Raw genomic sequence first — 14156 nt, 5'->3', positions numbered from 1 at the left:
AGACGGCATATGAGACTATTACGCACTGATTCTGTTAAATATTTGAACTGCATAAAGGTGAAGAAACAGTCACACAAATGTGTCACTTCGTACGCCAAACAGCCGTGGATAAATGTGGTCATGGGATGAAATGACTAGACCAGATTTCTGAATAAAGCTCAGTACTTCGGGAGGCAGCAACAACCATTGAGCTCTTAAGTCAGGCTTATTCAGGAAACACAGCCAATAAGGCAGCTTGCTTTATAGATAGGATTTTTATAATTGAAGAAAATTTGTAATACACCCTACTATTTTACCTGATATCTGTTTATGGAAAAAAAATATATTCCATATTCATTTTCATGTCTTAACTATGTCACCTTGCTTGAGATGATATTTTTGTAGCAGCTAAACACTGTATGTGATAAGATAAGATAAGATAAGATAAGATATTCCTTTATTTATCCCACAATGGGGAAATTTCAAGTCAGCAGCAGTTCTGATTCACACATACAAGATACAGTACCGCTGTTGTCTGTAATCTGAGTTTGTGTTTAACTGCTCTTATATAATTTCTATTTCATTCTATTATTATTTTATCTTACATAGAATTATTTCTTTTTAGTAAGCGCCTCTATTTTTCTGTACTTATTTCTGTCTTTGTGCTGCTGTATCGTCTGAATTTCTCCCCTAGGGGATCAATAAAGTATTATTTTATCTTCATGCTATTTTAACTTTATCCACAAGTAGAACAAATAATTGTTTCAGTGTTTCTTTGACTCCGTAATGATGCCATGTGCCAACATTGCATACAGAATCATTAATACTCCCACATGGACATTTCTGACTGGTTCTTCATCTCTCACAACAACAACAGTTGGTGAGATGTGGGACTTGTTGCCAACTCAGTGGTACAACTGAGATAGCCACACATGTTTATTCAGTGAGTGATGTTTTAGGGCTGTGGCTCCAAACCCCCTGGCCACAGAAAATTTGCTACTGTACTGCACTGCAAGGAAATGATGTGATCTGCCAAAATGGGGGGAATAATAATAATATAATATTATAGATGATTATTGGCCATTTGTGCTGTAATACCTTGAAACTTGGCAGAGTCTGTCTGTGCTGCATCTTTCCATATTACGCCCTGTCACGCCCCCCACAACAAGATTCTGACTGACCTGTTATTGGGGCCAGAAAATCCAATTTTGTGCAAAGGAGGCTGGAGCGAAGCTGAAGAGTGACAAACAAGTGGCCATCATCTCAGCTGACATACCTGCCAATCAACCAAACATGACCCCAAACATAACCTCTGCTTAAACTTATGCTTTAAGACTTAATTATCATTATTATTAGTAGTAGGAGGAGTTAAATAAACACATTGGAAAAATTGCTGTAACCCAAATCAACGAAATGCAAATATCTATATGGACCAAACTGTGAAAAAGGATGATTAGATTTGAAGAGATAGCCTTGGAGGTATTTTCATTTCCATTTCCAGTAAATTCAGAGGATTATATTGATTATGTTGGATTGTGCAGCCATTACAGGTGGTGCATCTAATGGTGCTAGACTAAGATACCTGGGTAGTCATATTGTGGTTGTTAAAAAGCAGAGTTATGCTTTCTGATGTGATGCTATTCTTCATGAGCATTAAGTTTGAGCTTTATTCATTTAAATACATTAAAACATTACTTCCTAGGCTGCACACAACTCATTTGCATATCGTCACTATGAACCTGATGGATACAGTGTCAAGCAAATGTACAGTATTTATAAAAGACTAAAAATAAATGTCTCAGCTCGAAGCTTGGACTAATAAATGAGGGCCAAGTTGTTACATTGCTCATTTTCAGGAGAGTTCAATTACTCAGAAAAAAAAGGCTCAGGCTCATTTTTTACACGCTGATTTGATACGAGTGGAAATGGGGGCTGGGATCTGGACAGTTGAGAGGACAGACGAGGGGAGATGCCGAGGTATAGCTTCTGTCCCTCAGACACTAGCAGCACTTTTTTGAAGCGTGTCTGTGCTTTACCATCTGGGCATTTCTGCCTGCCAATGCAGTCTGGCTTATATTTAATTTAGGACAGGTCTTCTTCTGATTTTTGTTCACTTTGATGGTCACGCTGATATACATGAAATTTTGTGCTGGAAAACAAACGGCAAAAAGAGTATAAAAAAATAGAGCTTTTACTAAACAGAACTCCATTCATCCATTTTTTTTTTCTTTCTACATAGCTTCAGACTAATCTAGCCATTTGTTTCTGGAGTCATTTCTGTAACAACTGTACGTCCCCATAACAACACATGAGAGCATGTATTCTAGCAACAGTAAGTGAGACTGGTAATGTCCCTGTAGACATGCCAATAAGGCTATTATGGTCATTGCTCCTGAGGAAACAGTAGAGAAAACCAACAATGCATTTTCCTCTGAGCATAGTGCCCCTGGTGTCTCCATGTGTGCTGCCTTAGCCTGTGATGATGTTTTGGAGTTAGGCCAGGGGATTACTGGGGGAAGAAATGTGCTTTTCGCTCTCATTTACCATTGAGACATGGCATTTGAGGGCACATACCCTGTTAGCAGTGCAACTCAACAGTATCAGATGGAGCCGGTGGGAACTGCACTCAGCAACAAGACCTTACAGTAGACAGCATAGTGTTTATTTACCCCTGGAACCAAACAGGTTTATTTTGCCTCAGAGAGACAAAAGAGCTTGAAGCTAATCATTAGCCTCGTGTGTTCTTCACCCTATTAAGTCCATCTAAAATATACATTTTACCATCAAAGACATACCGAGTTCCATGCGAATGTATAGAATATATCATATATGTTATTAAAGATGTTAAGATGAATTAAAAAAAAAAAAAACATCTACTCACATGCAAATTGTAAAAGAGCATCTCGACTTAGGACGGTCCCAAAGCTGTTCTCTGCTTTACACTGGTACTTCCCATAGTCAGTGATCTCACTTGCATTGTTAATAATTAAGTTTCCGTCAATGAAGCTGTAGCGGTAATCTGCAGCTGCATCCACCTCTGTCCGATTGATGTACCAACTGCAAAACATCAGAAGAATAGGAGATCTTAATATGTTTGTGATGAATGACATGCTAATGAGCGGTGAAAGTAGAGCTGCAATTAGGAGACAGACAAATATATGTCACACCTGTATGTGGGTGGTGGATTCCCTCGTGCTTCACAGTGCATCACCACTTTCTTTTCATCAGAATCCAAAGGGAAAATAACATCGTCTGGCTCCTGGATAAAAACAGGCCCAAACTCTTCACTTTCTATGAGAAAGAAAAACGAGATAAAGACGAGACGTATGATTGCAATTATCACAACAGGAGGCCCACGCAGTTTTAACATCCAATTACTTTCTCTGTTATTCCCCTGTTTGGTTAGTGCAAGTGCATATTTCCTACCAACCTCTATTGTAAGAAACACGAGAAAGAGAAGATGTACAGCTCCATAGTGTGATGGAATTGTAGACAGCATAATAGACAGTAACAATAACAAGAATTGCATTCTACAGCAGACAACAGATCTTTCTGACGGGTGATGACACTATTGTGATACATGGTACTGATTTGGTTGTTCAACATTAGTAATCCTCAAAGCTTGAGTCTGAATTTGTTTTCACTGAGCAAGCCTGGAGGCTGTTGTACTTCTAAAGGAGAAATAACAGCTTCTTAAGTAAGAAGCAATCCTTTGTAATCGTGGAGTTAACCTGGTTGGACATGATTCATTCTTGGTGAGAAATAAACTTTTAGAAATGTCACACCTTTACGTTCAACCTTAGAGCTACCACCTAATTACTTCCAAGTCTTTTGGACTCACTGTTGTTTGCCTTGAGGGCCAAGTGATGAGCCAACAGTCCTGTTAACAGGAGTCTTGTGGCTAGTGTGGTTCATTTCCCACTGTGACCTGAATTCACATTTCACATTAAAGCACACACGTTCAAGCAGCAGTATCCAGTTACGTACAACCATGTTAGATGAGGGATTAGTAAACTGTAGTACATTTGTGCCAACATACTATGTGTTGTCTATTCTTAGCGATCTATTTCCATCCTTTTACAGAATCATTTGACCACCATGCCACTGAAAATGGGATATTGGGAAATGGGATAGGAAATGTCACAACAACACAATCTTCCCTTTTTCTGTCTGTCTTCTAACATTGTTTACTATCCGGCTAATAGTCTCTGGTAAGCTTCGTTTTTTTGTAACAAGCTCTAGAAGTATTCTGGGCAACAAATTATTACTGTAAGTAGCTCTTATCTTTAGGCATTAATATGGTATTACTCAATTGCAATATACAAATGAGTGAATGTAATAAAACAGACATGACAATAACAGCTTATTTCAAATGTGTATGTCACAACAGAAATGTTTGTAGGCTCTGTTTGTTATTCACCAAAAGGCAAATTAAGCATTAATCTTTGCATTCTGCAACATACTAGAAAATCACCACGTGTGCCGCAGCCACAGTACATGCTGCACACATCAATGCATAGTGCAGTCGCAGCAAGTATAGAAAGTTGATATTTGGAGCGTTATTTAAGGCACGGGGCGTAATCCGCCACCTATAGTGCCACATGTATTGTGGACAAGGAGTGCTGCTGTTTTTCATTTTCTGCCACCGGGGTGTGGTGCACATGGGCACATGTAGAAGCAGGATGATACACAGGAGCTGGTTATAACCATTGACATGAAAAAGGTATCTGCGCATCAGAGGCCCCTTACAAAACAGGCTTTAATGAAAATATTGACGAGGATTTACGATGCAAATACCCAGATAAACACAGGGAAAGATCTGTATAAATCACTGACAACATCAATCAGCTACTTACATAAACATGCATCAAAATTCAGATCACTGCCAGAAGGGTAAACATGTAATTGAAAGATGTTTTACAATATCATTGGGACAGAGAAAAATAAAAACAACACTACTGTACAGTCCAATGACCACAGTTGAGATTAGATAAACAAGTAGGTCCAAGGCAATTCTAATTAGAAAAACAAATAAATAATCTGAAGAATGAGATTTTCTTACTGTCTAGCAACACATTCTTTAAATTGCCAATGGCACAAGCCATCTCAGCCACACTGTTTCTTGATCTAAAATGCTCTTGCTGGTGATTGAAAGCAGCTCTCGTGTAAAATTTGAACTCTCCGCGGCACAAATGCACCCACATATCGATATGCTTGCGGGCCAAGTATTTTCTGCTTGACAGTCCCTGTTGCAACTCTCTTCTGTTCCTTCAGAGTGCTCTACTCTTTGATCTAGCCTCATGTTAAAACAGAAGTGATGCACTTCTTGCAGAGGGTTTCCGAGGTATAGTGCATCTCACACTCTACAACAGGCAACTGAGTGTGCCTTTGAGAGAATGCATATATAAGAGAATCTAAGCCCAATAAACAGATAGTTAGTGATGTCTTAGTAATGTGTTTAAATGTGATAATACAGCAGCTGAATATACAGTATATTTATATTCATAATCTTCCCTTTAACAGACGTCATTACATGGAGCATTTACGTGTAGGTGGCATTATGTTTGATCTGGTACAGTAATAATAAAACAATGCCAAGTCACCAGTCTTGAGAACTTCTGCATTTACGATTGACAAAAAAAAAAAAAGAATAATCTCACCAACCCTTTGTCAGCAATATACTGCTCTACAGGGAAATAAAAAGCATTTCAAATAATACCCTAATCAGTGGAGGAAAAATTAATCAATATTAAGTTGCAAACCTTGCTGCGCATATAAAGCAAAGCAATTCCGTGTTTGTGGTGTTACTAGTGCGGAAAAAAATAGTACTGGATCTCCATATTTCTTTACATAGCCCTCTGTCTATCCATCCATAAATATATTCAACAATACCAGTATGCTTCATCTGCCTCATTTTAGCTTGTGGAATGGGGCATGATGTATGATAAAATCATTCCCATTTCAAATGAAACAATAAGGTTTCTGGTGCTGTGATTCAGTTTAAATGAGGAACAAGTGAAAATACTATCAAGGCCCAGCAGAGCATCACTCAGGAAGATAGCAAGTGTCTGCTGATGTCTATGGGTCATAGACTGCACTCATGGACTGCAAAGAATTATAAGAATTATATATCATTAAACGTGATAATTTCCAGTTTATGTTAAATTCTCAAATTGATTTATGTCTCCTAAAACCAGGAGGTTGAAATGATAAAAAAAAAAACTTAAGATAAATAAGATTTATTATTCTAGACTGCTTCACTGTAATTGTTGTGTATATGACAAATAAAGACCTTGAACATAAACAGAACTATCATTTCTGCACAGTTTATCTGATGTAGATGTAAACACCCTCGGATTGAAGCTTCAAGTTTGCACTTCAACTTCTAAGTTATTGTTTCATTTCAAATCCAGTTTGCTGTAGCACAAAGCCAGAACAACAAAAAGTACGTCATTGCCTCTTCTGACTGCACTGTACTTCTGCTTTACATGATCTAAATCAACAAATAATATGTACAGTACTAAAGTGTGGAGGAGGATAAAAAATGTTATGCTTTCTGCTTCGGATGACATTGTGGATTAGACTGACATCAAACTAGCTGATAAATAGACAGCTGAAGGCCAAACATTGTAATTCTGTTGGTAGTTTTGTGATACAAGCATGACAATGCAATTGAAGGTGTCCCGATAGCAGGTAAATAAATGGAATTTACATATTATTATTACTATTACACCTAGCTGCTTAATTATTGCATATTGACTGGAGCTCTGTCCACCTACAATACATTTTTTGTGGGACTATTTGAAAACAGTTTTAGTGGTTAAGGACATGTGTGTGTGTGTGTGTATAAAATACAAGCACATACACAAGCACAGAAGTTGTTTAAATCACTCAACTTCAAGTGCCATGGCCATCTGTCAGTCACAGAGCCAAAAAAGCAATATCCCCTTTAAGCCACCAAAGGTGCATTACTTTTTGGCATCCATTTCATCCACCGAACATCAATCCAGTGCAATGGTATAATGCTCTTGTCACCACTGACAATGGAGAGACATTACTCTCACCTTGGTTATAGAGATGTAAGTCATTTTATGGCTACATAGTGATAATGCTGTCAGAAAGTAAAAAAGACTGAAAGATAGGCAGAGAGGCACCGAGACAAAACCAGGAGAAGAATCAGAAACAGAGAAAAAGCAAAAATAAAGATAAAGATAAATAAAAATGTAGAAGAGTTTATTGTTATTCCTATTTTGTGCCCGCTTTAAACGTGACTGACTCATTACTCCCAGTGTGTGCTAAAATCCCTTTTGCTAATTCAGCAGCTACTTCAGATTTCCATTAATTAAACACTCCAGATGTAATAAGCATGATGTGATTAATCATATATTAACGAATCAGTGTGTCATTATATCCTCTAGAATTATTCATCCTGTAAGTCAGGATGTAAGCAAGTGACCCATGTAGATTTATGACAGTGAGTTTCCATGCTGTGTTTGAGGCATTAAATCTTCCATTTTGACAAAGATATCCATCATATCTATAGCTTCTATACTGACAGGAACAGAGAGAGAGCTGGATATTGCCATGATCCCACTTCAATTTCACAAAGGGCACGACCCTGGTCACTGCAGACCATGCACAGTGATGATGGATAGGTGAGATTCATTTCCAGACCCAATCTAAACAGGCAGGAAGCCTTCACACATAAAGTGTGACCAGGGATGGCAGACTGTTGGTAGAGTGCAGAGATAGCAGAGTGCATTCACACCAATCATTTTTGAAGAGTTTTATTCAAACACTGGAGTGTCCCTACTTTCAGTTTAGTTTATTTGGGCAGGTGAGAACAATATCGTCCAAACTGAAGTGGCACCTTCAGCTCACAATAAGACTCCCCGAAAATTCAGGTCTCAGTCCTGCATGATTGCAATTCAGTTGGTCAGGACTGAAAACAACGAAGAAATGCAAAGCTGTCTTGGCAGAAAGAGACAGACGCTGACATTTGATGGCTATTAATAACACCAATAACATTAACTGAAGATAAACCTGCCTTTCTCTTCCTGTTTTCCTAACTAATGAACACGACAGTGGGTAAATTATGCTAATGTCTGCACAAATATTCATTCGGTCATCATTATAACCGCAAATGAAGACAAGTTTACAAAGTGTAGTATTAATGAGCTACTTGTGAGGTCTTTATAGTTTTATGCACAGTATTTTGCAAGTCTGAATGTGTACTTCGACAAACCAAAAGCCAAACTTTTTCATTTTGGTTCAGACAAGAGCAAACAAACTGTAGGTTTGACTGCACCATTAGTTTTACCTTCACTCCTGTAGTCCTCCTGAGAGCTGAGCAGACTCAGGGCTGACAGGGGGTGACTGGAGAAAGCAGGCCAGTCAGGAGTCACCAGTCCACCACTGTGGTGTTGTCGAGGTCTGCTGCGCGAGTTGAGCACTGACGAGCTGTCTGGTTTCATGCGTAATACTGCCGCATATGATATGGGCCGTGCTGCAACAGCTCTTGCAAAGTCTGGGAAAATAAGGTGAAACATGGCGAAGAGTTACATCATATATAGTCCTCACTTCCTGTAAAATTTTGTCTACTACAAACATTTGGCTTTGTGGTTCAGAAAAATCGGAATGCTTGATTATACACCATACTTCTCACAGCGTCAACCTGATTTTCATTCCATATTTTCAATCTTCTCTCTTCCCTTGCCATATACAAACTCTTGTGTCATTTCAAATCCAGCCACTCCCTCCTGCCCTGCAGTAACCTCTGTATACCAACCATTTCCCATCACCTGACCTCCCCGCCCACCTACACACCTGTTCCCACTTTCTTATTAGCCTTGCAGTATATGTACTAACCCATTCCCAATCATTTGCAGCCAGAATGCCTTATGTGCTTTCAGCTTAGCGGGCCAGCCCTTCATCTCTGCCTGCCTGATTTCTGCCTGTACGAACCCCTGCCTGCTTTTCGGATTTCTGCCCCTTTTGCCTGAACCCTAACTGGATGAGTTTGCCTTATCTTCCTTGCCTGTCTGAACACAAGTAAAACTGAACTTTTAACTTTACCTGCTTGGTCTCTGAGTCATGCTTTTGGGTCCAAATCTGGTAATACTGAGCCATTTCTATATTGTAACCTCTGTAAACTATAGCATTATTCTCTGTACTCTCCTCCTCTATAAAAACAGATACACCCGAGAAAGTTTCCTATGGTGCTGTATGAGGAATAATTTGCAACAAACTAGTGTTCTACAGGGCAAAAATCTTGCTGAACAGAAACAAAGAAACGAGTAGAGACAGCAGGATAAAGCAGAATTCAGAGACAGCTCTGAGTGCAATAGGTGGAAAAACCTAGAATGCATTTCCTACAGTATGCAGAAAATACATGTACATGTTGAAAAGCATGTGCATCGCATTTGTGATGTATTTAGAGGAAAAAATCCACATTCAGGCAAAAAGGTGTAGTTTTGGAGTTCTGGCACTTTGGTGAACCTACAACTTCTTATCCCTCTCTAAGCCTTCATATCTGCTGGAACAATAATTTTCCAAACCACCACCAAGACAACGGTTAAAAAGAAGTGAAATTACGAATGGAGACCTTAACGTCTTGTGTGAAAACTGTATTCTCTATTCCTAGAGTGATGCTAGAAGTAGTTAATGTTTTGTCTTTTTGTGGAGCATCTAGCATATAGTGCCGATTAGAGGTACAATGTGAAAGCACTTAAATGCCTCATGCACTTCCTGCAAGGTAGTGAAGATAATCACTACAATCAAAGTCTCAAATTGAATAAAATGGTAAGTATAACAGCAGGAGAGAAACATCTTCATTTAAAGTAAAACAGTCCATGGAGACTCAGAGTAACATCCTCTCTGAAATGCAAAACACAGTTGGGCCTGTCGCTTGTCCTCTCTGTCACCATAATCTTCCACTACTTACTTTTGAACTATTCTATCTACTTTATTTAGAACTATGTGCCAATATGCTGTTTTTTTATGATACTATAAGTGTAACAACTCAAGATTACAAACAATTAGCTCCCCCATGACAACTTATTGTCAATACATACTGTATTTCCAAAGCAACTGCACTATACATCTGAAATAAGTAGCCAAAACTACTGATGATATGGAACTATTTCTGTTTGGATATAATGCTGAAAAGACTAGAGGCTTGAAGCTCAGCAAGAGTCTATTCAAAGTTCTGCAAAGGGGGGTTAGGAGCTTTTTTGTCCTACATGATAAAGTGCTATGAAAGAACTGAACAAAACTGAGAAATAATTATGTGCCCTTGGGGACTTGTCAGCTGTAAAAATACTGCTATCTACAAATGGAGAGCGGGCAATTACTGTATTACATATCGTGGGAGGAAGCAGAATATAGAACTCCACTTTAAATGAAAGGTAATGTGAGTTTGAAAGTTGATAAGCAAAGCAATTAGTAGTTAGTTGGTAGTCAGTTAAATAATTTATCTTGCAGAGAATCAGCTAAATTGAGGTGTAAACCATATTCCCAGTGCTGATGCCCACGCATGGCTCAACAATGCAGAAACGTTTTCGGCTGACAGCTGGGAAAGTTAAAAACCACATTAATTTCAGGTGGTGAAGAAATTCACAGCTGATTTCCTTTGACAGCTGGAAAAGTTAAAATAAAAACATATTAACCTCAGGAGGTAAGACACAATGTAACAGTAAATCTAATTTTTAGCCTTGAGTGAGTGCCACCTTAATCATAAAATGTAGATATATTAGTACATTTTGTCAAAGATGTCATGCATTTAACGTGCCACACCATATATTACAAATGTAAAGATGCTGAACAATGATTTTGCTGAAGTATTAATTTCCTAACATCTAATACAATTTGTATTTATTCATGGCTTCCTGTGTATTATAATGCTGATCCATGTCAGGTCTTTCACACCTCTAAAGTGATTCTGTTTAGCCAGTTTTGTCCCTCCCATATCGTTTTGCTCCACTATTTGAGGATCTTTGAAAATTACCAGTAAATTATATCAATTAGGACAATGACAGATTATTAGAAACATCGCAATACTCTTGTGATCAATTCAGTACTGACACAACAAAACTCCTTTATAGAACTTCAGAAGGCTTCCCAGCTGCCAACGTTCCTCTGTCACTGCAGTGAAGGTATCAAAGTTATTGACAGAACATAATCAGTGTGATGCAAGTTATATCTTATTTACTTTAACTGTTAATGTAACCAGTTCTGAGATGTGACATGGGACTTCCTGTTGGCAAATGCTTCATCAAGGATTGAATGGTAAATCATGGTAATTAATGCTCAACTATTTCTTGTCTTTCATATTTGAAACAATCCTTTTCAGGGCTGCCATGCACATCTGGGCTGCGAGACTCCCCACTGATCGTCCTATTTCTCACACTAAAAATATATTATATTTGATTTTTTTCCTTTTATTTTATGTTTAGAACAGAAACTCGAGCTGTTTTGTGTGACTGATACCAAACACTCAGCAGCACACTGAAGTTTAGTCAGTTTGGTGCATACATGTACTGTATATATGACTTAGTACAACCTGGTGCGTCTCTCTGAATGACAGCTGTGCTGTGACAGTTGCAGATTGGTTGAGAGAAGCAGTGAGTGATGACAAGGAAACAGCTTGTTATAAAATGAGTTGAGCCTGTTAAAGCATGACAGCTTCACTGACTTCATTTAGTCAAGTTTAAAAACTCTGTCAGTATAAAAGGCTAGTGAATGGGAGAAAGAAACTTGCTATATCATATCACTCCTTCTGTCATGGTACTAAATGAATTTCTATTTAAGCACACCAGACTTTATATGTAATTGATAATAATGATTATGTTACTGTCAATGTGGCTATACAGCAACAAATGGAAACCAAAGATTGAAATTTGTCAGGACACATAAGAAATCATTTTGTAATTGAATCACAGGACACTGAAGGGAATTGTAAGATACCTGGAGATCCCCAGCCCACAACAATACCACCGGAAAAAAGCGAAGTGGATGAGAGAGCAGTAGATCACATAAAATCTGGCAATAACACACTGGGATGCAAGTCCTTCTCCCTGCTGCATTAAACCTCTCTGTGCAGATCCAGACCAAGCCATAGCTGTAAAGAACTCCACAAAAGTATTTATCACTGTGCATATAATGTGACATGTTCAGTTGTAAAGACCACAGGGTTTTAGCATAGTAATCATAGTGCTTGGGCTGAGCTGTTATGTTGGAACATGGCTTTGTGGCTAGATTGTCAAAATTCTGACATATTCAGCATTAGAAGGTTAATGATTTGACTTGATGATCATTTTGAAGGCACTGCCGCTTAATTGTACTGCATAAGACTGAAAGACATTTCTAATAAGCTTTCTATTCATTTCTGTGGGGGTGGAAGGAGTTCAATTGGACTGTACTTGATGCATCTCATTGTTTTTAGTGTTTACAGGTTTGTCACTAAAAACACTCAAAATTAAAACCATTTCAGTGTGCACGCAAAAGATGTCAATTTAATTCATGAAGGATATAAAAATATTTTAAATATATATAAAATCTTATGTGACAACAGCCTGTTATTCCCCTTTGTGTGATATAGGACCTAGCAATAAAATGGGATTCTTATTCTCATGAGTGTTTGTGTCTCCATTTGTCTTCTTGTCAATAAGAGCCTATTTATTTTGCATACTGTTCTGTCAAGTGCACGTTATAAGGCGCAATTCCTTTTTCCAGGAAAACAACCTTCCAGACTGAGTCTAAATCCTGACAAATACCACATGCTAAAAAAAAAGTCTCTTTTGTTTGTTTGACTACTGAAGCCAACAGGCACTTGCTCTTGTCAGCTGTCACCTTCATCTGATAAAAGCAATGACCCTTGCAGATCCCACTGATCCCTATCTTTTAGAGGGTGCAAAATCTGAAACACTCATTGTTGTTGAAAGGGCTGCACCAGCTGCATTTCAGAGAACTCCAGAGCAATGCCATCGGTGATCGTTTCAGGTCTTAACACCACCTTCATGATAACATCACCAAAGGAGACAATGGCCATTTTATACTTGAACAAAGAAACAAAAAGCCAAACGGTCCTGTTTCCTTGTCCTCATTATCATTCGCATGTTAGATTGTGGGTTTACTCGAGTGGAGATCGCCTTTCTGTATACTGCATAAAATCAGCATTATATAAAGTCTTAGTTATCATGCAGTATGACCGAATGAGGAGACTTGCAGTACAAACAAACCAACAACAGAGGTGAAGGTGAGGCTCAGGGAAAATGACATGTTCTATGTGAACAGAGGGGAGACAAAGACTGAGAAACTCATCTTCTTATATTAGGTCATCTGGCTGGCACAGCACCGGGGACAATTTGTGAGTCTTGGGCTTGTCTGAAGTCTCTGGACTGTGGTGTGAAAATTAATTAGAATAACATACAGTAAGTAGGTGAGACGCTCATGGGGGCTCAAGTAGACGGACATGATTAGCCATAGCCTGTAAGATTAATGAAGACCTTCACAGGGAGATTATATTGACTGAAGCTGATTATGCTTGAGACCATTTATTCAGTGGAATATCATTACAGACGGAACAATCCATACATCATATGCAACCTCACCTCACCTCCTATCACTGCAGACTACTAACTAAAACCCGGTCTTTTTCCCTGATCCTTGGTGTACTATGGAGATTGTATGAGCAGCTTCAACCTTGTCAGAGTAAAAATGAAACCGCAGTGGTGTTGTATGATGAATGGTGTTATGGTGTCATGCTTTTTAATGGGAAACATGGAAGTCTCTATCCGGCATGCTGGGTTACTGATATTTATACTGATCTATACTCTATACTTTTTTTTATTTCATGCCCATATAGGAGGTACAACATAATTGCACAGTGACATGCCACAAAATCATATGTCATGCTTTATGTTTCAAAAACATTCAGTAATGATAAAAAACTTTTCTAATTGGCTTCAGGCTATGTGGCAGAAGATAGCAAGACTCTATTTCACAAAGTTTGGCGTCAGCACACAGGCTCATTGTACTCGTGTACTCTGAAATGCCAAAATCAAAATCCCCTGGTACTGTTTATACTGTTGATCACTGTACACACCAAAGAAGAGTGACTGCCAAGACTTGAATGTTGTGCCCAACTTGTCATGCTTACAGAAATCAACAATGATGTC

At 38.5% G+C, this 14156-nt stretch overlaps 1 protein-coding gene across 1 annotated transcript in view; it reads right to left on the bottom strand.

The window, feature by feature from the left end:
- The window catches only part of cntn5 (contactin 5), a 56376-nt gene extending 47848 nt beyond the window's left edge, over positions 1-8528 (bottom strand). The window contains exons 1-3 of the mRNA XM_070829338.1: positions 8300-8528; positions 3147-3270; positions 2861-3036 (exon numbers count right to left, since the gene is read on the bottom strand). Coding sequence (XP_070685439.1) covers positions 2861-3036; positions 3147-3270; positions 8300-8528 — 529 coding nt within the window. The remainder of the gene's footprint in view (positions 1-2860; positions 3037-3146; positions 3271-8299) is intronic.
- Positions 8529-14156: the final 5628 nt, after the last annotated feature.

Source organism: Pempheris klunzingeri, chromosome 4 (genome assembly GCF_042242105.1).
Source record: "Pempheris klunzingeri isolate RE-2024b chromosome 4, fPemKlu1.hap1, whole genome shotgun sequence".
NCBI lineage: Eukaryota > Metazoa > Chordata > Actinopteri > Acropomatiformes > Pempheridae > Pempheris > Pempheris klunzingeri.
The sequence above is the reverse complement of the archived record's forward strand: the minus strand, read 5'-3'. Positions and strand labels throughout refer to the sequence as shown.